Source organism: Nanorana parkeri, unplaced genomic scaffold (assembly GCF_000935625.1).
Source record: "Nanorana parkeri isolate BGI_ZX_2015 unplaced genomic scaffold, ASM93562v1 scaffold365, whole genome shotgun sequence".
Lineage (NCBI taxonomy): Eukaryota > Metazoa > Chordata > Amphibia > Anura > Dicroglossidae > Nanorana > Nanorana parkeri.
The window spans coordinates 1,081,284-1,108,177 of record NW_017306633.1 but is presented as its reverse complement, the minus strand read 5'-3'; the positions used below and the strand labels follow the sequence as shown (position 1 = coordinate 1,108,177).

Below are 26,894 nucleotides of genomic sequence, written 5' to 3'. Positions count from 1 at the left end.
GGGTGGGGGTTAAGGAGGAAACATAAAAAGGGGTTTTGGGGGGGGGGGGGGGGGGGCTAGGGTTATAGGAAGGAACTTGCAAAGGTCTGAATCTTATTACTTGTTAAGAGGCAACACAGTCTGAAGGTGCCCACAGAGACAATCTAATGTCTATAGACAATATTGTCAGAAGCAAAAGCTTTGGACAAGTTGGAAAACCCTCTCTGATCACTATTGTTTTTCCTGATCAGTCAGTGCAGGTGGCGTCTGCGGTGAGCCTTGTTCACTCTGCTGTATGAGTCAAAAAACAAAATGGTTACATGAGGTGGCCGCAACATATCCGACCACCCACTAAAATGTCTATGGTAGCCCTAAAGCTGCTTTTACACCAGTTATATTTTATTTAATAGATACGGTAAGTGCCAGACTGGATATAAACAGCATAGCGTGCAGCTTAAGGTATATCCTGTCACTAAATATTTATATATACTGATACTAGCAAGATGAAGCTTGAATTACTTGGGATACCTACCATCAAGGGTAACTTTTTTCCTCTCCACCTCTTTCTTATACTCTTCCAGCTCCTGGTCTGTCAGCTGGCTGAATGGGTTAGGTGGCTCTGGTTCAGGTGAGACTTCTTCTGCAGGCTGTTCATTGAGCTCTGCTTCTGTTTTGGTAGCTAGATGACTGTCTGTAGACTGCAAGTACAGGGCTGGGTTAAAAGGTTTGCAGTGAAGTACAGAACTGCCTTAGAGAAAATAGAGGGTATTCACAAATCATCACTTTAATTTATCCAAAATGGGGCATACATACATCGATTGGTTTTCCAAGTGAAGACACCTGATATTAAGGAATGATCTTCTATACTCGCACTGTTGCTGATCAGTCAGTTTTAGTCTTATCTGATTTAATGGCTCAATATACTAGAAACAAGGCAGCCTGTGCTCTTCTGTCTTTGGTTGATCGTAAAATTAAAGTGACATTAAACCCTCAGATTTTTTAACATAAAACAATACTGTAATGTGCGCCTTACTGTAATCCATGATTGTTTCCCTTCTCTTTGCTGCTCTTCCTTTTAAATCTGCATCTGTTCTCATGCGGGGCAGAACTTCTGTTTTGCAACAGACTGCCTTGTCTCTGAAATGGATACATGGTGTCTGTGTGTAGGTTTGCAACCTGAGCCAGCACTACAGGAAGAGGCACTCAGCTGCAAAGGGAAGTTCTCCCCCAGCATGAGAAGACATGAGGATTTAAAAGGAAGAGCAGTAAAGAGAAGGGAAACTACCATGGATTACAGTAAGGCACACATTACAGTATTGGTTTATGTTAAAAAAATCTGAGGGTTTAATGTCACTTTAATAATACATAATGCTGAATCTTTTTTTCTTTTTAAAGAAAAGATTTGCTTTATATGACATAGGGATTGGCTCCTATTAAAAACAATTTCCCACATTTAGTTCTTGAGCTGTGGGATACGTCATCTGGTGATTTAAACCAGAGTGTGGACCTGACCCGAATTCCATAGCAGCAACAGGTTTTTGTTGTTGTTTGAACTGGTGATTCAAATCATCAGCCTCTCCAAAAATATGAAATGTTAGTCTTGGGTGGACCAACCTTTTAATGGTCTTCTATAGTAAAGTTAAGGAGAAATACATAGATAAAAGTCTAAATTTAATATATGCATTTAATTGGAAAAAAAAAAAAGACTTCCTATTTAACTCCAACCATATACAGTACTATGGTTACAGCAAAATGAGCAAAACGAGCTCCATGAAAAATTGTTATTGCTAAACATAATCAAGATGTACATAAGCAAACATGTGCAGTCAATTCATCACACTTTTACTGGTGATTACTTACAGAAAAAAATTAATGTAGCAGCATACCTTTATAAAGTTGCTTATTTGTCATCTCCTTTTTGTGTCTAGGCTGTCTTTTCGGATAAATGAACCTCTGAACTTTAATTTTTGTCTATCACATGGCTATTTTGCATTGCAATGTCTCATTGGTAGTCAAGAGTAGCCACACTATTGTGTTTGTGCCCAGCTAGGACTACAATTTTATGTGGCGACACGCACAGGCTGCACACAAGACCTCAATTCAATAAATTGCATTTACTTTACGGATATCACTCAGAGGAACTTGGAACGTGTATTTCCAATGCATGAGGCCACATGAGAAATCACTGACATGCCAGTTCTCCCTCCCCAACCAGCAGTTCAGGGAAGTGCTGCAAATAGGGAAGCGAATTAAAAAATGGCAAAAGTAAGCCTTCGGGGCAAAATACAAGACAACATTTTATATACAGTTAGTTGCCTGAAGCTTAACCTTTGGTTAACATAAAAGCTATTGTAGTAGCAATATATAGATGCATATAGCAATATAAACTCTGGAAAATGTGCCCATAATTGACAGGCAAAGGACAAAGTAATAGTTATTTGCTTTACTTGTAGGCTCTCTGCAGCTGATCTCTTCCCAATTGCTGGTTTACTATGCCTTATCATTGCTGTGTCTCTTTGTAGAAGCAGCCATTTTGGTAGAGGCAGGGCTTTGCTTCCTCGTGCCAGAGCCTCCAGCAAGGCAAACAGTGATTAGCCGTCAGAGGCACATTGCCGTCGATTTACACTGCATATATACAGCTATGAGGCTGTAGGCACAGGAGTTTTGAGGCATCCTCACATACCAAAAAGTGCTCTGCTATTTTCCAGGAGAAATTCCAGGCAAATTAACATCTTTCAAGGTATTGCTTAGGCACATATAACATGTCTTATAATTATCTATAGCAAATCTTCACTTTTTGAATTCAGGTTGACTTTAACCCCTTCATGACTGAGGCCCTTTTTTCCATTTTTGCACCCATGTTATACTCCACATTTTAGGCCTGAAAATGATGTAAAACCCCCCAACATTATATATTTTCTGAATGCCAAGACCCTATAGAATAAAATGGTGGTAGTTGAAAATTTTTATGTTGCGCAATATTAGCGCAACTCCTTATTAAACCCCAAAATTTAGTGACAAATTTAATTAAATGCCCCAAAACACAACAAATTACCCATTTTTTTAATGAAATATAAAAGATGAGGTTACAACGAGTAAAACGATACCCAACATGCCCAGTTTACAGATTGTGTGCGACCGTGAAACGGCGAAAAACTGCAGTACCCCAAAAAATCAATCAAAGACACATTTTAAAAGCCCCCACAGGTCATCAATTTAGAGATACCCCAAAATACTGGCCCTAGAATTATTGCTCTCACTCCGGCGTGCGCGGCGATACCCAACATGTGTAGCGCGTTCGTCGTTTTCATGCGTAGGCGCACCCGACGCGTGTTTACGTGGCGACGCGCGTGCTCGCGGGGGCGGGGTACTTTTAAATTTTTTTTTTTTTTTATTAGATTTATTTTATTTCATTTTAATTTTAAAAACTGTTTTTTTTTTTTTTTTTACTTTACTTTGACTGCTATCACATGGGGGGGCTTGCAAGCCCCCCCATGTAATAGCAGATGGTGGTGACAGGTCCTCTTTAAGGTGATGCTGGGGGTCCAAAAGACCCTCAGTGTCACCTTTACACTGGAAATAAGCTATTGAAGTGCAGATCGCACTTCAATAGCTTATAGCTGGGCTGCAGGAGCCCAGAACTGACAGCCCAGGGACCGGAAGTGATGCAATCTGCATCGCTCCCGGTCCCATAGAACGGGGAGGGGATCGATGAACGGAAGTTCGTCGACCTCCTCCCCAGCTCCCCGCGGACACAAAGATCGCCGGTCCCGGGCCCGTAGGAGGGGCAACGGAGCCCGGGAAGCACGGCGGGGGTGTCCGGGGGGGGGGGCGGCCCCTTCTTCGGGACGCAGAAGCGATCTGGCGACAGGTAAGTCGCCAGGATCGCTTCTGTTGTAAAGCCGACAGTCGGCTCTACAAGTTTAAACAGAGTCCCGGCGGCAAAAGTCGCCGGGAGTCTGTTTAAACAGCCCCGATGCTGGCGACGTACACTGTACGTCGTCAGTCACGAAGGGGTTAATAATTTGAATATGCTCAGTACACTTAAGGGTAGCACCCACTTTTATCATAATTAACTTACATATGCATAACAGAACCCAGTGGAAGGTGTGCTGCTTTTTCTAAATACTGTACATAGAAATTAGTCTTTTATAGTGTATCCTCCTTTGGACATTCATAGACCATGTATGCATATGTAAATTCTAGGAATGCACCGATACCAGTTTTTCGGTATCGAGTACGAGTACTGATTTTCTTCCCGGTACTCACCGATACATAATACCGATACCAGAAGTCCCATTGAGGAAGCCCGGCGGCGTGTAATGACTCACCGCCCCGTCTTCCTGATTAGCCGAGAAGCCTCCATGCTCCCTCGTCACCAAGTGACCGGGAAGCATAGGGCTGGTTTTCTGGCCAATCAGGAAGCTGGGCGGCGTGTAATGACTTGCCACCAGGCTTCCTGATACCAGAAGTTCTGGTATCGCATAAGAATCGGGAGCATTTGGGCGAGTAGGAGTACTCGCCCAAATACTCGGTATCGGCACCGGTACCAATACTAGTATCAGTATTGGTATATCCCTAGTAAATTCCAACTCAGATAGGCAACTGATTCAGTGGAAGCATGCTCTACTGTATTTATATTTATAAAATTATTGTTAAATGTACAACTTTTTTACATCCCTTTAAAAGCTCCAGCCTGCTTTAGTATCAGGCAGCAATGGTTGGCTAGATAAGCAAAGTAAAGCTGGTCACATATGGAGGTGATATGCAGTGATACAGTATGTAGATCTGCCAGGGCTGCCACTGCTTGATGTAGAGGAGTCAGCCTGCTACATACCAATAAAGTGTCTTAGGTCACATCAGTCCTGTGTTCAGTGAAAGTTTCAGCCTTAAAGGAGAACTATGCGGTTAATGCTTTTCCCCATAGTTATCCTTAGGGTAACAGGAGGACACAAACTAGCGTCCTCCCGTCACCCCAGGCTCAGTATACCGCGAGCAGGAGCTTGCGTTATACTGCGGCGTCTTCAGCTGAGACGCCGCAGCTGAAGCGGATCCCGACAATTATGTCTGGATCCGCCCAGCTGTGTGACTGACAGCTGGCTCTGCCTATCTAGATAGGCAGAGCCAGCTGTACCCGTCCCCTCCCCGTCCGGTCCGCCAGTCAGCACTGGCAGATGGGAGCCCCTCCCCTGTCACGGCAGAGAGCCGTGACAGGATCGAGAGGTGAGCGAACGCCGGTATGTGTTCGCTTACCTCCCGATCTACTAAGCCGGCCTGTGACAGTCTCATTGTCACAGGTCGGCTAGAGCTATGAGGTGAGTGAAAAGCACTCCCCTCATAGTTTTCCTTTAAAGGGGAACTATGGGGTCAGGGCTTTTCCCCAAAGTTCTCCTAAGCTTAACGGGAGGACACAAACTAGCGTCCTCCCGTCACCCTAAGCTCAATATACCGCGAGCTACAGCTCACGGTATAATGAGGCGCTGCAGCCGGGACGGATCCCGACATTACTGTCGAGATCCACCCAGCTGCGGGATTGACAGCTGGCTCTGCCTATCTAGAGGCAGAGCCAGCTGTGCCCGCTCCCCTCCCCCGTCCGTTCCGCCAGTCAGTGCTGGAGGATCGGAAAGGGGAGGGGGGAATCCCTTCAGGGAGCCGTGAGTGACAGTCACAGCTCTCTGCAGCGATAGATCGAGAAGTGAGCAAGCGGCGGTATGTGTTCGCTCACTTCCCCATCTATTGAGCCGACCTGTGACAGCTTAATTGTCACAGGTCGGCTAGAACAATGAGGCTGAGTGATTTTCACTTGCCTCATAATTCTCCTTTAAGACGTGGAATTTTTAAACAGGTAAATAATACTGAACATGTCCTGTACTTTCACTGTATTCTACTTTGATCATTTAAAATTGTCACATAAAAAAAAAAAATACTTGTACCGGACTTCTGCTTTTATCAGTAATTACACCGGCTAATAGCTGGGACTGGGGACCAGCAGACTTTACATCTTGACGATTTTGTTCTCGGATCTGTAAAAAAAAAAAAAACAATTACTAAGCATCATAGGTACAGATGTAATGTGCTGCTGCCACCCTATTAGGGCTTTCTTTGTCAATAAGTGCAAACACAAATTCAGTCTTGGCCTAGAAACAATGATATATAAGAAAAAAATGAATTTGAAAACAGTTGCTGGAGCGTGGGAAAGGGGAGGGTGGAATCCCTTCAGGGAGCCGTGAGTGACAGTCACAGCTCTCTGCAGCGATAGATCGAGAAGTGAGCAAGCGGCGGTATGTGTTCGCTCACTTCCCCATCTATTGAGCCGACCTGTGACAGCTTAATTGTCACAGGTCGGCTAGAACAATGAGGCTGAGTGATTTTCACTTGCCTCATAATTCTCCTTTAAGACGTGGAATTTTTAAACAGGTAAATAATACTGAACATGTCCTGTACTTTCACTGTATTCTACTTTGATCATTTAAAATTGTCACATAAAAAAAAAAAATACTTGTACCGGACTTCTGCTTTTATCAGTAATTACACCGGCTAATAGCTGGGACTGGGGACCAGCAGACTTTACATCTTGACGATTTTGTTCTCGGATCTGTAAAAAAAAAAAAAACAATTACTAAGCATCATAGGTACAGATGTAATGTGCTGCTGCCACCCTATTAGGGCTTTCTTTGTCAATAAGTGCAAACACAAATTCAGTCTTGGCCTAGAAACAATGATATATAAGAAAAAAATGAATTTGAAAACAGTACATTCATTTGTAAATGTTGTAAAATGCTGAGCCCAAATATTACATTGACCATTTTTTTTACTGCAGTGTAAATATAAGTTAAGTCTTAAAAAGTGTATGATACTTTAACCACTTGCTGACCGGAGCAGTTTCTTACTATTTGCACACACATGATAAAATCTGAATTTTTGGCTAGAAAACAGCCCTGTAGAATAAAAAAACAACCTGTAGAATTAAAAAAATCTAGTTGCAGTTTTTTATGTCACACAGTATTTGCGCAAATTTTTATCAGACCAGTATTTTTAGGATAAAATACATCAAAATAAATGTAATGCACAGAAACAGAATATAATACCTAATTTTCTGGTAAATTATAAGATATGGGGTCACGTCAGGTAAATAGATACCAAACATGTCAAATCTTAAAATTGCGTGCCCCCTTGAAACCTACAATACCTGAAATGTCCTGTAGACAATGTATTAAAAACTTTTATTGCTCATCAGTTTAGTATTAACAGTAAGTGATGGCCCTAGAATTATTGTTTTCATTGCTGCAAAATGTGACATGTGTGGCACAATTTTAGTTTTTGCACGTAGGCTCACCTGACGCGTGTTTGCGTTAGTATGTGCGTGTACATGGGGGCGGAGGACTTAAAAAAATATGTTTTGCCTTTTTTTATATGTTATATTAATTAATTAATTTTTACACTTAACAAGCCCCCTTTCTCTAGCAAGCCCCCCATGTAATAGCAAATATGATGTTATGATATGATGTTATGATATGTGATATGATAATGTCACCTAGGGACCCCAAAGAAGCTGATGAAGCAAAGATTTGCTTCACCAGCTTCTTCTCCAGGCTCTAGGACCCGGAGAATATAAACAGTGACACTGGAAGCGATGTAATACACACCACTTCCGGGTCCAGTGAACGGAGGAGAGATCAGTGGCTAGAAGCTTGCTGATCTCCCTCTGATCAGTGAGGGGAGACCTGTCATGCTGGTCCCGGGCCCGCATGGGGGACAACGGAGCCTGGGGTAGCTGGCAGTGGAACTGTACAAGCGCCGGATCACTTGTACCTGAACAGCCATCACCAGCTGTTTAAAACGGTACCTGCTGCAGCCGTGTTCTTGGTATAACCGCTTCTAGGGAGGACGTGTGTTTACGTGAACTCGCTTGAAGTGGTTAAAGAAGAATTATGGGGTGAGTGAAAAACACTTATCCCCATAATTCAAGCCGGCCTGTGACACTGAGATCGGGAACTCAGTGAACACATACCGCCGATCACTGACTTCCAGATCATCTCCCTGCAGAGAATGGTGACTGTCAGTCATACCTCCATGCAGGGATTGCCTCCTCTCTGTTTCTCCAGCGCTGACTGGTGGAACGAAAGGGGAGAGCACAGCTGGCTCTGGCTCTAGATAGGCAGAGCCAGCTGTCAATCAGCCAGTTGGGTGGATCTCGACAGTATTGTCAGCATCCATCCCGGCTGTGGAGCGGCCTGTGTGCTCTCAGTACATAGCGGGCAATAGCCCGCTATATACTGAATCTTGGGTCACCGGAGGACACAGTATATGACCTCCCGTGACTCTGAGGAGAACTATAGGCAAAAAAGGTTGTCCCATAATTCTCCTTTAGATATACTTGTTATTTTTGTAATATTTCCAGCTTCATTCAGGCCAGATATTATAACTCTTACTGCGGTAGGAAAGCTGCAGTCCTCATACACAGCCTGCATACTCCCCTGAAGACGTCTTGACGCATAGGGGCGGGTCTATCTTGCACCATACCAAACACTGAAGTACTGATTGTTGTACTACCTGACCGGCCGGCTGTGATTTTGTAACGCATTTTAAATTGAAACCTTTTAATAAATTGTTCTTGGAAATACGACACAATTAGGAGCTTTTTCTTTCTATGACTACGGGGATACTTTGTTTTCTGGACATCGATCTAAAAGGGTATACTGAAGACGCTGCAACGCCGTGAGTTATCAGACAAACGCCTTCCTTGGCTGTTTGCTATAGCCAACACATTGCGGTGAGTGCGCACTCTTGCGGGGGTAGAAAAGAAATATAAGGGGGTAGAGGGGTCTTGAGGGGGTAGACGCGTGACACCTATACAATCTCCAGCAAACTTCACTAAACTCCTGGTCTTCTGGAGGCTTCACATTATTGCACATATCGGAGATATATATTTTGCAGACTTTTTTTCATAATATTTATATCATGGACTGTTCACGTTATAGATGATATTAGCACTTAAGGGGCATGTGTGGTCATTTATCACTTGCGAGCATAATCAATTCCATTCTTTGTATTTATGTATTAGGATATTGATGTACAGCGATTTTTTTGCACCTTTGCATATTTTGCACGTTTCAAAATGTTTGCACTTAATAAATAGAGTAATCACATATATTTATTTAACATCAATTATTATATAAAATTAACACTTATAACCATTTTATTGATATACACATCATCATGAATGTATGTTAATGTGATAAATAAGGGATAGTCACCATTCTTAGCACTAGACCCAATCTTTCTTGCACATTTTGCCTATTTTTGCACGTTTCATTGAGGTTAGCACCTATTATAATAGAGCGCCCTTCATCAATTTTATTTATTTATTGGTTTATATTCCCATCACGGATATTAGACTTACACACGGCAGGTGAGAGGGGGTTTATACCCTAATATGATATCACAGAAATAGATGCATTCCTTCTTCAATTGAACTATTAGCGCTGTATATTTAGTAAAACAGGCAGGATTTGAATACTGACATGATATTTACCTTGTTTCTGGTCTCCAATACTTCACGTGGATCTGTAAAGAGTGGCACAAACTGGTTGGAGTTCTCAATACGGATGGGCATGCCACTACTAGGCTTCACCACTTCATCTGCCTTCATCCACTACAGGAAGAAGAAGAGAGGTAATGATTATAAAAAAGACCCTTTCCAGAACATGCACTATCATAGTTACTTTATCTGTCATTCATGTAGCACTGTTGTGTTATACATCCTTTATAGATAATGAAGTATACAGTGATGAAATGAAAATCTGTTAATGCTGCTATTTGAGTGTATATAATGGAGCTGGCCTATCCTATGTCTTGTGGCTTCCTACCGTGGTTTTGCTGCTCCTCGGGGTGCTCACACTGTCTTCATCCACACTGACTCGTAGGTAGGTGTTGGGAGTGTTCAGCCAGCGTGTCTTCTCTTTCTGTTGCTTTTGGGCATGCTGCCGCAATGTGGGGATAGGGACGCCTTCCTCTTCAAAAAAGAATGCAGTTACTGTGGCTGGGATCTCCACATCACTCTTGTGTCTTGTCTTTTCTTGCATAAACGGGTGGCGGTAAGTATAACCCGTACGGTAACCCTGTTAGAGATAATGAAATTCATATGTATCTGATAACTCAGTTGTGCCTTTTTGTGCCTATTGTTGTTTCAAGGAAACAGGGAAGACTGAAAGATATGTAAGCTGTCATTGCTAACAATCTTTTATGGCAGCTACTTGCCTAGTTTTTTCCAGTTTCATTAGTTTCTTTATCACAGACCTAAAGCAAGTATGTAGCTAGTGATGCTGGAGTAAAGTCAGGAATCCTGATTTTCATCATCATTGAGTCATTGACTTAAAAAGTACTTAAATTATTGGATCAGAATCACAGAGAGGCAATTAGTATTTACGAGTGGAGAGATCAGCAATGGAAGTCTTTGTTTTTCTCTCAGCACCTTCTTTATTCCAAAAGCTGAGGCCTCGTTCACACCATGCTCACTGTGTTCCGGCCCATTGTGGCCAGAACACACTGCATTGTGGCCGTCTCAGTTTGTTGTGGGGCGGGAGGGGGCGTGGCTGCTGTGCCATTCACTTCAACGCACCGCCACACCCCCTCCCGCCCCACAACAAACTGAGTTGGCCACAATGCAAGGCAGTGTGTTGAAGTGAATGGCACTGCAGCCACGCCCCCCGGTGATCAGCCGCACGGGAACGCAAGGCACATCAATGCCTGCGGTCTGGTCTGGTCCGAAAAAATAGTACTTGCAGCATTTTTTTGGGACCAGCCCGGACCAGACCGCAGGCATTGCGTTCCTGTGCGGCCGATCGCATTGCAGCCGGAGGGCGTGGCTGCGGTGCCATTCACTTCATCGCACCACCACGCCCCTTCCAGCCCCACAACAAACTGAGCCGGCCGCAATGTGATCCAGTGCGTTCCGGCCAGAATCAGGCTGGAACACACTGAATATGGTTTGAACAAGGCCTGAAAGTGAGCTTGTGACAACAGACATGGGCACAAAACATGATCTGAACATAAAAGCAGGCGACTTTTGACACCAGAAGCTACCACTAGTATTACTCTCTGTATCTTCTTCTGCACTCATGGAATTTATGAACTGCTTAAGTAGGGTATACATGGTTAGATTTTTGGGGACGAAAAATCTCGTCGGAATGTTCAATACTGGCATCAGAAACGTGTGGATTGTTGTTCGAAATTTCGTTCAATTTTCATTTTTATTTCACATTCGATTTTGGAATGAATGGAGTTTCCGAATGAAAACCACGTTCACTCTTAGAAATTCGTTCGATTGAGAAAAATTTAACATGCTCCTTCTAATTTTTTCGCTACTGTGGTCGAAATCGATCATGGATTTGACCTCATTAACGATTAGAAAGTCGAACGAACATTCTCAACTTGATTTTGTACATTCTAAATTCTAACCATGTATACCTAATTCATTATCATTGTGTTCACAAGCAAAGGCACACTCCTGCACCTCATGTAACTGTGCCTGGGCCTAGATATAGGTTGCTCAAGCACCAAGCATTGGACGGTACCCATAGTGCTAAATGTTCCGACTCATAGTCAAAGGAAAAAAAGTACAGAGAAAAGGATAAGAGAAAATGTCAGTTATATACTGTATAGAGCCTTACAGGCATGTGGAATATGGAGCCTTATGAAATACTAATGGCACTGGAAATCCTCTGTTGCTACTAAAAGATGACTGTTGAAACCCATGATCCCAGACATTTTTATTATTACCTTTATTATTATTAATAATTATTACTACTGTATTGCTGGTAATAGTAGCTACTCTAGCAACCTGCCTCAACCTTCTTAGAATAATACTAATAACTAATAATACGATTACTCAGGGGCGTCCCGAGTTTGGGTGACACCCGGAGCGGTAACCGAGTGTCACCGCGCCTAGACGTCATCGCGCACGCGCGGGAGTATTCTGATACCTGACGGCGGCCATCTTGGTGATGGACGCCGGCAGAGAGAGAAGGGGACAGTCACCCGGCGGGATAAGGTATGCCGCCGGGTCCCCTCCTCTCTCCCGATACTGTCGGGCGTTCGGTCCATGACCGAGCGCCCGACTTTTCAGAGGGGGGTGACACCAAAATGACTGTAAGTCATTTTGGTGTCACCCCTCCAATGGTGTCACCAGGGTGCGGGCCGCACCCCCCTTGTGACGCCACTGCGATTACTGCATTTTACTATTCCAGAGAGCAGTGACAAATAAAACATCTGGTTGTTGGTCGAAGTTATAAGATGACAATCTAACAATGTATACCAAGTATTACAAAATGTGTAAGGGAACGTTTATCTGCTTTAGAAATGTCCTTTTTATGAATAAGACTCTCCATGTAGACAGATACATCATACAACGTGGAGCAACTTGAGGGAAAGATTCTTCCTGGACTTTAATGATAGTTCCGAATTGAATCATTGTAAAAGAGACAAAGGTTCTTGATTCAAAGTCATCACTGTATCTAATAGCAAAGGCCCCTGGATACCAGGAAAGAAGTCTCAAATTAAGTTGAGTTGGGTTATTTTTTCCTTGTCTGTAAATTATTAAATGTAGATTTAAAGCAAAAACATCCCTCTTAATCCTGGCAGCCTTGCACCCATATTATAATAAAATACAAAAAAAGATGCTGTGAAGATGTTTTTCTTGGCTCCCATTATGATGGCCATGTACTTATTCACTTGGTCACATGACTTCAACTAATGTGGAAAACTAGCCAGGGACTGGCCAGCTCTACCTGAAGGTTAGTCCTTTAGCCTGAAGCCAAGACTATGACCAGCTGCTATGGAGCCTGAGTTTTTGCAGCCCAGGTATTATGTATTTTTATTATATTATTATAATAACTAATAATAGTGATTACACCTTTTTTAATTTCCAGAAAGTGGTGCACACTTACCAAATTATCCATCATTCTCATTAAAGCCTCAAACTCATGTTCACCAAGTCGGCTCTTCTGCATAGGTCCAAACTTGCTGCCAGCCCAACCAACTGTACCCGCCTCATGTGGGCGATATTTATCTCTGTCCAGCAGGATGAGGTTCTCTGGTCCTCCTGCACAAGGTACAGCAGATGCCTGAAACAAATGTTTATTTTCAGTTAGTACATAGCTGACATATGACTTGGCAAAGGATCTGGTATGAAAGGGCCATGTATAAAGAACCAACAACTATAGAGATAAGTAGTTCTGACACTTATTTGCAGCATGCTTGTTCAGAGACTGTAACTGAAGCATACCAAGGTCAGACACACTGAGGCAGCTATCATTTTCAGAGGTAAGCCTGCAATTGTAACCCTTGAACTTCTCTTATGACCGAGCTACTTAAAGTGTGAGGGTGAGGATAAATGTTACAGAGGTGATAGGCATGGGGGGCATTGAGATTAAAGAGAAAAATACATTTGAGCTTCTTATTTAGAGCTTTATGCCTACACATGCCAACGCTAAGTTAAAAGCATTGAAAGGAAAGGCACAGCAAGAAAGGCCCCGTAAGGCATGCCTCTAGCTTCCGTTCTTCCTTGCACATATATCACACCTTGGTGAGAGCACCTGCTCAGCCTAGCCCTTTTAATACCCTCATGTGGGCTGTTTTGGTCTGCCTCTCAGTGCATGCACCCCTGCAATAAATTCCCTGAATTGTTTCCCCCAGCTTACTACTGATTGGTTGCCATCACTTTAAATGGGCATTACCTTCTCCCTATATCTGTCCTGATATAGGGTTCAGCTCCTGACCCTTGGGTGAGCTACCTGTTAGATATCTAAACTCTGTTGCTGACTTTAATTTGATCTGACTATTAAAACTTTGCTGCCTGGACCAACTTTTAGTCCATTACTTGACTATGACTCTAGTCTAACTCTCTGGATTAAGCTGCATATACATGGTTCTATTATTTTCATTCAACCCACAGACTGAATGAGAAAAATAGAACAGATTCCTCCAGCAACGCATACAAGCATTGATGGAGAATTCCTCTGCTGTTTCCTTTATATTCTGACAGCGGCTACCAGTGGCTGTCAGATTACCCAAATGAAGTAAGCAGCTGATAGGCGGCTAGCTCCATTCGAACAAGAATTTTCTAACTGGCTCCTTTGATCAGCTGATCAAGGAATGCTGGCCAGAAGGGTGCCGACAGCAGCACACAGGCAGCAAATTTTGGCTGGTTCATCAAGAACTGGCTGAAATTCAAAGCGTGTATAATCTACTTTAGCTGCCTGATTCTAAGCACTTTGGCCCCTTTCACACGGATGCCTGTCAGTTCCGACCAGCAGTGGATTCATGCACAAATGCATGAGAGGAGTACGGAAAGGATGTCACAATTGTAGAAATGTAATGGATCTGCTGGCAGGATTAACAGGTGATAAAACTACAGTATAATACAGAGGGGACAATTTATTGGAAATGTATTGGTGACATGGGATGAAGGTTAGTCCTCTGCATTATAATATATATAGATAGATGTAAATGATGGGAGAACCATGGAAGTCAACCAATAGCAACTGCGACATTTAATGAGATTAAAGCAGGCCCCCCCTGGGAGGTAAAATGACTTAATCACCTTGGTATAATTCATGAGTAAAAAAGCTGAAGAACAACTGAGAGGAGAACAAGCTAACAGCGACATTTGGTTTAATAGGATAAAAAACTAGTCCCCACAGGTCACCTTCCCCCAGATTACAAAAGCTGCTTTGAAATTCTCCAAGGTAATAAACAGATAATTGAATGGACATTTTTTTTTAGTACTAGGAGAGTGGAATTTCTATACCCCGTCTCTAGGTCTCCGTGAGTCTGTAAGCTGCTCAATTTAGTATTTCTGGTTTATTTTTCAAAACCTCCCAAGAAATTAAACTGAGTATTATGGATACAATCTGTAGACATTCTTACCAATAGGTATGCTGAGTTTTACAAGGAGATGGGTGTCCATGACCGTGGTGCAATTATTTAGCCTATGGTTAATTATTTATTCATACTTAACTCCCGTCAGTAATTTTTTTTAGTTTCGAATAGAGAAGGGAATCAGAGGGGACACAGAGCAGCACCCAGCGGGGAGCAGAGAAACCATGGATACACCGCAATTTTGGCCAAAAGATGGTACTTTTGGCATTTTGCCCAAAGTGCTATTTTCGGACGATATGTTTTGGTGGCTGACATTTCGGTGCATCCCTAGTTAGAACCTCTATGAAGCTTCTTTTTTTTATTGTCCATGACTCTCTACCCTCATTTTCCTGAAATTTGATTTTGGCAAAAATTGTGACATTTTGGTAATATTTCACCATTTTGGTGAGATGCATTGGAGTCAACAAAAAAGAGAAAATTAAAGTTTTGTTTTTTTTTCGTTTTAAGAGTGCAATTACTTTAAATGGTTCCTAAGGGTTATGAAATCTCTTTTCAATTATTCTGCATCTGTTCTTGTACCCACAAAAGGGCCCTATTTTAGACTTATGATTATATGTTTCCCAGAGAAAAAAAACAGACAGTAGAAAAAAGAAAAATGAAAGTGACATTACACAAAAAGGGGCAAACTCACAAGAAACAACATTGCGCAAATAACGATCAAGCCCACAAAAAAAAGATGAGAGGGGAAGTCTCATTACTGAAACACAAAACCATCTCTTCTATCTCTAGTTTAGTGGTCCACATACTGCCTCTGATAGCCTGATAGTATTAGGTTTTACTGAACCACAAGGGGCGGAGCTTGTACAAAAGGACATTATCATTTAGGTGTGCCTAAGGCAGCACAATGTCTAAGTACAGCAATTCATACAAATGATGTTGTTTTGCAAAGATAACAACCACACCCCCTCCAAAAAATGAATATAATGTATTGCAAAGCAAAATGTTAACCTTTTGTGGATTCTGTGTGTGCTATGTATGACTTGAAAAACTTCAACAAAGTACACGGTATGTACATAGCATGCCCTGTCATTCTTCCTTTCCACTCTTCCCGGCAAATCCCAGATGTCGAAATGACATTCAGGATTTGCCGTATATTACCGCAGCCATTGCTGCTGCTGTCAAAAATGGAGATTAAAAGAAGACCCATCCTGTCCGAAATGTGGCTTTCATTAAGGCTCTTTGATCCATTTATTATGGAGAAGCCCTAAATTAGTACGATATTGGCATCAAGTAATATCGCTATAGACTCTATATTTAAAATATCAGTGGATAATTCACCCCAAGTTTGTCTTTTAGGGATCTATGATTCTTTTTTTGATGAATCCCCAAATAGTGGCCTTTCAAAAAGCATTGTTCACCGCTAAAAGATGGGTGGTGCGGAAATGGGTATCTGTTTCCTCTCCAATGTTTTTGGAGTGGATTTCTGAATTAGATAGCACAGTAGAATACGAGCGTATACCAATATAGAGGTAAAAACAAGAAAACAGTGGTCCAAATGGTTGGCATGTCAAGTGAGGAATCTACATATATAGTATGCATTTTCCTTTTCAAAAGACAATATCACAGAAGCCTTGTCCCCCACCCAAAGAAAAAAAATCAATATATGTATTACTTTACTACTTTACTATTTTAAATAAAATGACAAAGCTATTGTGGAATCAATAGGCTCATAGCAGAAATTAACAAATTGCTCTGGTCCACTGGTCCATAAGGGGTATACAGGAGAGGGAGGGCTGAAGTGGTTAATATAGTAAAAAGGCCTCTTTTAGCAATTTAATTTGCAATCTGAGTTTCCTGTTACACAATGTTTTATGGTTCCATTAATCTTTGATTCATATAGACTATACCTGAATTTCACAAGCTGCCTGTAAGTGGAAAATCTTATAGAAAGCTTCCTCCACAGATTCACCTAGCGCCACAACACCGTGATTCCTCAAAACCAGGACCTGTGCAGGGTGACATTAAACAGTCTTCCGTTAACCAAAGCTGGCAATAAACAATACATTAAATTCAGTGATTTGTATAGGTAATTTAAGGACAAAGATATGACCCAACCTTGCAAGTGGGCCCCAAGCACTTCTGTAGTTCAATTCTGTCCTTCTCATCTTCCATGTCTCCATTGAAGTCATAGTATACCACCTCCCCTGCCACCAAAGCATCATGAGAGATAGGCAGGAGACCACATTTCATAGCTGACACCTACATTAAAAAAGGAGCTATTAGAGTCATGAAATATCGATGCTCCTATTAGAATTACTGGCACAACCATTTTAATGTTCTCCAGTGTAGTACTGTATAGTACAAGTTATCATATGTGATCTTACCGCAGTAGAAGCGGCTGTATGTAACTGGATGATACACTTCACATCGGGCCGTGCTGAGTAGATGGCAGAGTGCAAGCTGAAGTCCATAGTTTCCACCTCAAAGCTCGTGCTGCCAGCCTCTACCACCTCACCCAAAATGTTCACCTTTACCTGTAACAGATATTGCATAAAACTGGTTAAATCTGATGTATTTGCAGGTAAGTAATACTGTTCACAATAGACTATTTATTACAATGATGTGCTGAAATTACTACCTTTTGTGGCATTTAGTGCATAAGAAGTCAGATTTTAACATAGAAGTCAAAGATTATTACATGGGTGCTCCTAAAGCTATCACTAGCTTCTAGCCAGTATTACAGTAAGATGTCTATTGAGGAGAACAAGAAATGAAGCCTTTTAATATGGTGATAAAATAGCGACTCTTTAGAAGTTATATCTGTCTGTCATAAAGAAAAATAAAGATGCTACACCATTTATTTTTGTGAATTGCAACATTTGTATTTCAATCTGTTATTTTAATTTTTATGTTGCAAACAGTAGGAACTGGCATGCTATCCCATATATATATATATAGATATAGATCTATAGATCTATATCTATATATATATATATTTAAACATGAAGGCTTGTATCCTGAAGATCATGTATTACAATATCACGTCTCCAAGCCTATCTAAATGTGAGAAGGAACAAAGTCACATGCAGGGGTGTCCCTAAACCGTTCGCCACCTGAAGTGGGGGGCGGAGGACAGGTTTGCTGCTAGCTTGTGCACATTATGGGGGGGTGCTAGTGGTGCACGCTACCAAGGGGGCCTTGGGGCAGTTGTTCAACCCAAACCTGCCCAGCTCACTGATGTGACTGATTACCACAAGTTTAGCAGGACACTCTGGAGCAGGATGAAACTGGGAGCTAATGATAATATACAGTGGCGTAACCAGGGTATGGCACATATGACACATGCTCTGGGCGCCTTTTGAAGGGGGGTGCTGCTGCTGTATGGGTCAGCCAGTTTGCCAACCCACCTAGAGAGCAGACTTTTTCTCTCCACCCTCCCCTCTCCTATCCACATCTCCCCACCCGGCTCTTAGCAACCAGAGACTCTCTGGCTAGTGTCCCGTCTGGCTCCTGGCAACCAAAGATATCACTGAGGCAGGACACTGGCCAAAGTGGCCCAGGTTGCTAAGAGCTGGGCCGGGAAATGTGCAAGAGTCATACACATCTCCCCGTCCAGATGCCCAGATCTTAGCAACCTGGGACACTTTAGCCAGTGTCCCGCTCAGCTCCTGGCAACCAGTGGGCGCACTTTGTTGTAGATATGCCTCTGACTGTATATACTGTATATTCAGAACAAGGATGAGGACTGAATGATACAGTTAAGGTTTCCTGGAAATGGAAAGTATTTATTAAAAATATCTGCATGTGAAATAATGAACTTCATAGTTACACATTTGTACTCACAAGGAATGCCGCAGTCACTTCATTACAAGCTACTCCTCGGGGGTTTATTAAGAAATGATCTTGTTCCTTATTTACTCTAATCTGCAATGAGATCATACATACAAACATGAGGAAAAAGACAAGACTGTATGACAATTGGTACAAGACTGTCCTGACAATGACCTGTACTGTAAAGTCAACAACCATCTGTATTGCTTCACGTCTAGATAATTACAACTTTTGCAGTGTTCATTGATGACATTAAATAATAAATATATGAATAGCCATTTTTTTAGTTATGGATATTATAAGGAAGGATAAAACTCCATTTTTTTTGTTGCTGTCTGTGTCTTGTTGGGAAGATTTCCCTTCCTGTCTCGGAGATGAGAGGCAATCTCTACAAAGTGAGGGGGATTCCTCTTTTACTGTTCACCAGAAAGGGAGACTCCAACCGGAAGACTTCCCCACTATTCCTGTTCTGGTGACTATGAAAATTCCTGATACTGTTTCAGTGACATTGGCCATCAAGTTGAATAAAGAGGAATCCCCACAATGCAGACACAGACAATAAAACATGTCAGGGCTTCTAATCCTTCCCTACCTTAGCCGAAACAAACAGAAATGTTGATTTAAATAAACTCTAGCCCATTCCTGCCAGCCGAATTCATATATGTGGTAGTACAGAGGTGGGCCTTATTCTGCACTGCCACATATATGTGTCACTGTACAGTATTGTGCTGGGAGAGCGAGCTCAATCACATACATCAGGCAATGTGACCGCACTGCCACTGACAGCTCCCGGTCACACAATGACGATCAGGAGCTGGTAGGATGGGCTCCTGATCACGTGATCACTGAGACAGCTGATCACAGCAATCGCATGATTAGGAAGCCCATTTAATGCTTTTGGCGGGTACCAGTGGCAAGGGGTAAATATGCTATCTATAGCCATGACTTTGTTTTTGTTTTTTTTTGATGGGTATACTGCTGTCTATGCTCCTGCTGGTGGGATTTTCCTCTTTTTGTGTCACCAGGAGAAATAGAAAAAACACTTTTTAGAGGCAGACATTTCAGGCTGACTTCATTTGCACATAGGGAAAGGTAAACATTTAGGGTAGTTTTAAACCACTGCATGGCGTGTGTTATGACCTGTGTTAAAGCAAGTTTGACACACATGCTGTGCATGTGTTTTGGTGGTGCTCTCATTCATTTCTAATGGGCTTCAAAAGAACATTAACCCAGTAAACAAGGCCCCGGACCCTTTATCACACCATTTACTGTGTTGGAAAAAAAAAGGGTCAGGTATGTTTTTTGGTGTATGGATGGTTGTTGAGGGCCCATAAAGAATAAATGTGCAGATGCAATGCAATGTGCACCAATGCAATAAAAAATGTTTGTCAATATGTATAATACCAAGCCTAGGTATAAATGGACCCTAAAGAAACCTTTTTTTTTTCTCTTTTTCATAATACTAACACCAGCTATATTTCTGTGAGATGACTATTCTTTATATATTGTCCCTGGTTAAAAGAAACCTATCACCATAGACATATAGGAACTGCCATTGCTGAGTTCTTTTGAAGGTGCATGCTCCATGGCTGTCATCTCCATCCTTGCATCACTAGCTGGTGAGTCGCATGTTTCCATTAATGCACTTTTTCCAGATCAGTAGTGAAGTAAGAATAAGTATGACAGCCCTAGGGCCTGTACCTTCAAAAACAAGTCAGCAATAGCAGCTCTCATATCTATCCTGATAGATTTTTTATGATAAAAATTAAACAATTGCAAAGTGACATAACCCATAGCAACCACTTGGCAATTATCTTTCATTATACCGAGTGCTCTAATTTGATAAAAGATGACCTTAATTTTTCCTCTGGTTGCATTGTTCTTTGCCCTGATTGTCACTACAAAACAGGTCAATACAGTTTTCATGATGCTAATGAGCATTCATAGGAAAAGCTTCTGGAGTTCTCTGCAGAATAGATCTAAATGGACAGCATGCTATTAAAACTAATTATAAGCGATATACATTTACACAGTAAGATCAAGCAACGTGAAGGCTTTATTGATCTGGAACCTTTCCTGGAAACAGGCCTAATAAAGACAAGACATGCTGCCAGAGTTACATCACTGGTGCCCATAAACACACCTACACTTTATTTTTCCATCACAAACAAGATTATAACAATACAAAGATGTAACAATGTTGCCAAATCTTTAGAATATCATCTTCTGAAGTGCCTCAAGTATGCAGGATTGTGTGCAGCAGCTTTCTATAGGAATCAAGGATGAGTCACTAAATTAATTGATGCCTACACTTCCTGAACAATAAGACCCCCTTCACACTAGCGAATAGGGGCGGAATGGGCGAGTCTCACGAGCTGCTCCATTAGACTCATGCACACAGCTACGGGTGGGAAGCACTGTACAAAGCCATGACAGCTGATAGTACCCGCAGCTAATCACAGCCCTTCACATGTAATCTGACGTGCTGTGTTTACCTGAGGATGATCGCCCCTGGACCCAAACAGTTTGCAGGTAATTACAGCATGTCCAATCGCATGTAGAGCTGAGGGCACATCAGTTGTCATTGCTTTGTATAGTGCTTCCCATCCGCAGCTGTTTGCATAAGTCTCACGGAGCAATTCATAAGACTCACCCAATAGGCCCCAATTGCAAGTTTGTAAGGGGCCTAAAGCTGGTCATACACTACAAATTTTGGCTGGTTCTTGATGACCTGGTCAAAATTCACACAGTGGGTGCCCCTGTTGGCACCCTTCCATTTATGTGAGTATTCTGACAGTGAAACAGGTGCCATTCTCAGAACGCAAAGGACACAGTGGAAGATTTGTCCATCCACATTGTTTAGCATGGATGGAGGAATCTGTTCTATTTATAACAGTGTATGACCAGCTTAAGACAAAGCAGGATCGAAGAAAAGTGTAGGCAAACGCCCATTGCCTCCATAGATTACTGCAGAAACATAATCAAAAGATGTTAAGGACCACCAATGACATAACCAAGGACCAAAGGTAGCCCATGGCCAACAGTTTGAGAAAAGCTGGACTATTCTTGCCATTAATGGAACTGGTTGCATTGGGTCAGGGCATATTTGAGCAGAAATATATCTTTTTCATCAGAGGATTTTATTAGGCGTTGATGCTGGCAGAGTCTTTAACCAAAAATGATAAGACAGAAGTGACTTACAGAAGCAATGGTACCGCTGAGCTGAGCCCACCCATACAGGTCTATGAGTCTGTAGACACTGGCAAGTTTGCATCGCAGTAGCCTCTCACCCTTTGCCAGAGGCACTGGCTCATTGCAGTGGAGGTCATTAATAGGTGCCACCATGGATGAGTCTGAAAAATAAAGTCACAGATTGTTAGTGTGTTCTAGTATGATTGGCTGGACAGAAGTACAAATTGTTTGGCAGATAAAACCTCTACTGTATATGTATGTCATATATGCATTTAGCTGTTTGCCTAGTTTAGCATAATAAGGTCAATCAATTCCAAATGATATCACTCTAGGCAACTTCGATGCTACCACCGGCAATGAGTACCAGGCCCAGTCTGGTTCTGCCTCCTCCCTGTAGCCACAAACAAACAAATGTCCTGGCTGCACACCACTGTTCTTTTATTCTTTAGTTTTAATAACCTTTATTAAACCCACTACATGGCCATCACTGCATCATTACTCCCGCAATATGTGACTCCTCCCCTATGTAGGGAGAAGTCACATCTGGTGGAAGTAATGGTGCAAGAATCGCCATGTAATAGTAGTGTAAAGAAAGTTTATTGAAACTAAAGAAAAAAGTACAGTGGTATGTGGCCCGAACTTTTATTTATTCTTACATAAGTTAGCAAATTGTCCTCTAGCTACCTTAATAAGTAAATATTACACCATATCTTCATCGGTCCATTGATTATAACCCCATAATCCACTGCAGCATCAAAAGAAGGATCCATGATGGATGTTTTTGGATGGTCATCCAGGGGCCAGGGATTCCATGCTCCTTTGGACCACCAGCTCACTTAACGACTTGGGCTTGCTGGCAAAACTAGTCAACAATTTTCCTTGTAAGTGTCAGCTTGGAGGAAACAGGTTGGATTTGCTACAAACACTGACTCACAAATTAATTCACTCTGCCCAACTTACTTAAGGAACTGTTACCCAAAACATCTGAAATAGGTATTTAGTGAACCACACACTGCTACTGCACTCCGCTAACCTGATTTACTAAATCTATGTTCACTTCAAGCATCCATTAAGCTTTAAGTAATTATTTTATTTTCCTTGGACATAATTGGGTGTTCAAAGTGAAGAGCCAATCATAGACAGGATACTGTATTTGCTTTGCATCCCTTCACATATGAGTAAATAAGGCTCCACGACGTTAGAAAGAATACTTAGTCACTCCTGTAAGGAGCAAGAAATATAACTAGGGTCCAAAGTTATCAGTTCTGCTGTGAGCGGCCGCTGTCTTTCCTCCCACACCGTAGATGGCACTTGCAGAGCCCCATCCTATTTCCTAGAGAAAAATAATTACCATTCTTTTAATTATGGCTGAGAAAAGACTGCAGGCTGTGCCCGTACCAGCAGCGTCCCCATACATAAAATGAAGGCACTTACTGACTGGACAGGTGGGGAAGACAGATGGTGCAGTGCTGGCCATGAAGTCAGCGATTTGCCGGAGGGCCCAAATATTGGATGAGTTGTTCCCCTTCTTCATCTGTTCCTGAATTAGACTTTCCAGCTCCTCCCTGAAAGACTGAGACAGCAAATGTATAAATATATATACAACATGTATAGCATTGCTACAAGAGTGAGATTTAAAGGGACTTATTATGCAATTCATAGGAAAGTACAGTAATCAACAGCAACCAAACCAAAATCATCATTCAATCAGAAAAAGTGAAGTATAATTCTGCGCTTTAATATGACATTGCCTATTGCATTGTCTCTGTGGATAAACTTACTTTTGTTTTATTTATTAATGTGAAAATCATAATGCATGACAGTCAAATGTTTAGCCTTATCTACCTTTTGCAGTTTAATGTTTCTGGACTAACGATTTTTGAATGGTTGTTATATATTATGATTGATTGCTCTTTGCTATCATAAATATAACAGTTTTTAACTTCTAACTCGTAATGTAAATAAGTACCTTTGTGCTCTAAAAGCCATATAAATGGCGCACTATACCCAACTAGGGATGCATCGGTATATCGTCCGAAAACGGCACTTATTGCTGAATGCCGAAAATGTTTTTGCCGATATAGTGGTGCATCCCTGCTTTCTTTCCTCCCCGATGGGCGCTGCTCTGTGTCCCAGCGGGGAGGAGAGAAACTGTCACAGATTGGAAGAGCAGTGTGGGGGCGGAGACAGCCAGCGCTCTCACAGGAGGCTGAGCTCTCCATTTGCACCGCTCGCTCAACCTCCTGTGACAGCAGATACAAGCAGTCAGTGATCAGTGATCGCTGAGTGTTTGTAAATAATTGAGGACAGAGTATGGTTACTATATCCTCAATTATGAATGAATGGGAAGTGATCTACATCACCTACTGTTCATTCATAATTGTAGTTATAGTAAACATACAGGAACACTCAGTATAGAGGATTCCTGTTCATTTATAACAGGGGATGCAGAAAAAGAGATTTTCTATTTTAAAAGGGAAATATCAGAGGTCTGTTTAGATCACTAATATTCCCCCGAAGCACCTAAAAGTAAAGTAAAAAATAAAAATAAAACATTTTTTTTAAAGTTTATAAAAAATAAATACAAATATTTGAAAAAATTTGAAAAAGTTAGAGAAAAAACCTTTTTTGGTTTCGGTTTCGGCCCGACATTTTTTTTCATTTCGGTTTTAAAATTTTCATTTTGGTGCACCTTTATACCCAACAGTATAAAAACATTGCTTGTTAGCTAGCCCGTAATACAAACTGTCATGGACAGGGCTCTGTATCCATTTAGAGAAGGACAATTAGTGTTATTGCAGGAGCATACCTAAGGTTAGAGAGGCAGCAGAAGGTACTGATGGTGAAATGTAGCAGGCCAGACAACTGTGGAGCATGCCAGAGATTGCACGGAGACATAGGTGTCACAAAGGTGCAGAGGGCGCACAAGGAGTTGCCGGATCACACAGGATGCTCTGGGTGCACTGGATGATGGGGCACCCTGGGGTCACAAGATGACACAGGATACTCTGGGGTGCACTGGATCACAGGGCATACTGGGGGGGTCACAAAATGACACAGTATATTCTGGGGTGCACTGGATCACAGAGGACCCTGGGGGTCACAAGATGAGATGGAATGCTCCGGAGTGAACTGGAATCATGGGTGCACTGGGGGTCAAAAGATGATACAGAACACTCAGGGGTCACTGGATGATACAGGATGCACAGGGCTCACTGGATGACACAGGATGCTTGGGGGTCGATGGATAACCAGAGGCCAGAAGGATGGCACAGAGGAGGCACTAGGGCTCAGGCAAGTACTGTAGCAGGAGTGGCTTGGCAGAAGCTTAGCGATGTATTGCTCGAATGTTGAGCCACTCATCGCTTCACAATTTAAAGCCTCACCAATCAGGAGAGATGTCTCCTGGCTGGTTGCAGTGCCAATCAAAAGACCTGGCTCCTGGTGAGGAGGTGAGTGTGACACAAGCACTACTACTGGCAGCTATGTAGCTGATGGCTACTTAAAGGAGATCTCCAGAAAATACAGTACAGTTTCCGGAGAGCTGTATCTGAGAAAGGACAGTACACTTGAACACATTATGCTAATCTCCCTCTGTCCTTTCTAGAGATAATGTGGAGTTCTCTTTTAACATGGGTATGCGCAGGATTAAAAGGAAGGATGTCTTTCTTTTGCAAACACATATTTAATAAAAGTATGCTAATGATATTCTGGAAATCCTTCAACCACTATATATAAATATATAAAGTATATCAATAAATCTGGAGACAGTATGAGCACCATTTCACTAATTTCTTGTCCCGATGTCACTGGGACAGGAGGGAGGGGAAATATCCCCAATGGATAGCAAAATGTCTAATTCTCCCCACTGTATAATGAGCTATATGTACTATATACTGTATAAGCTAAAGATAAACTTTGGGCCAAAGCTTTCAAACTGCCAAGTGCACTGCATGTTTTTGGCCCCAGGAGCAAACAGAAAACCGTAGCTTTTCTTCCGATTTCTTTCTTTCCATAGTACATATTCCGTGTATACTCACAGGGCTCTGCAGGATCATGGTCACTCGTTTCTTTTGATCCATGACATTGAAATCCTGCCTGAGGTCAGCCGCCATGTTTCTATTGCGCAGATATTCTGGGTCATCTTCTGAACAGCGGTCAAAATACTTCTGCCCGGTTGAGGGAGGCGAGGACACAGGCTCGGGGGTAGTTTGGCTACTCATCTTTTTTGGTTGCTTTGATCTCCACTACACATGAATCCTGTGAAGAAAGATAGATTATAGTAAATAATGTAAATTACTCTATCCCAAAGAAAACAAGGATGGCATTTAAAACCTTAAAAGGATTGTTTGATATTTGCTGGACTCAAAAAGAGCAAGTTGTTCAATATATTTGTGAACTGACTGTGATGTTTAGGTCATGCACTTGTATTATAATAACATTTCCATACACATTTTGTGACTTTTATATAGAGAAAAGAGAATAAAACTTCTATTGTGTTTGTGCTCCCAACATTCCCTGTTAAGCTGGCCACACACCTTACAACCATCGCAAGACTTTTGTCTTGCGATGGTTGTTAGGTAATTAAAAAAACGTACGATCTGCCCATCTTGGACAGGCAGATCGTACTTGCGATAATCGCATGCCCGCCCTGCTGAGGGGCAGGCTTCCGATGACCGCAATGCTGAACGGGCAGTGTGCGCTTGCGCACACCGGCCTGTGCGGCATTTATCTCACGGCATTTATCTCACGAAAATCGTACGATTCTCGGCTGGTTTTCGAACATGCTTGTAAGACAAAAGTCGTGCGACTGTACAGTAGAAACGGTCGCACGCCTTGCACACACCTTGCAATAATCGTACGATCGCAGGATTTCCCGCGATTATCGTACGATTATCGCAAGGTGTGTGTACCTTAAGACCTTAAAAGGAGACTGCCATATGCCCACACCATTTCCCATTAGAGATGGAAAGAAGACTGGCATGTGCCCCCCACCATTCCCTGTTAGTGTT

The 26,894-nt window shown here is 42.1% G+C and overlaps 1 protein-coding gene across 1 annotated transcript in view; it reads right to left on the bottom strand.

Moving 5' to 3' along the window:
• The window catches only part of ADD2 (adducin 2), a 79,350-nt gene that overhangs the window by 8,548 nt on the left and 43,908 nt on the right, over positions 1-26,894 (bottom strand). The window contains exons 3-14 of the mRNA XM_018558885.1: positions 25,923-26,140; positions 23,317-23,455; positions 21,892-22,043; positions 18,703-18,783; positions 17,244-17,393; positions 16,975-17,118; positions 16,767-16,865; positions 12,927-13,103; positions 9,849-10,100; positions 9,515-9,634; positions 6,485-6,574; positions 512-677 (exon numbers count right to left, since the gene is read on the bottom strand). Coding sequence (XP_018414387.1) covers positions 512-677; positions 6,485-6,574; positions 9,515-9,634; positions 9,849-10,100; positions 12,927-13,103; positions 16,767-16,865; positions 16,975-17,118; positions 17,244-17,393; positions 18,703-18,783; positions 21,892-22,043; positions 23,317-23,455; positions 25,923-26,105 — 1,753 coding nt within the window. The 5' untranslated portion in view covers positions 26,106-26,140. The remainder of the gene's footprint in view (positions 1-511; positions 678-6,484; positions 6,575-9,514; positions 9,635-9,848; positions 10,101-12,926; positions 13,104-16,766; positions 16,866-16,974; positions 17,119-17,243; positions 17,394-18,702; positions 18,784-21,891; positions 22,044-23,316; positions 23,456-25,922; positions 26,141-26,894) is intronic.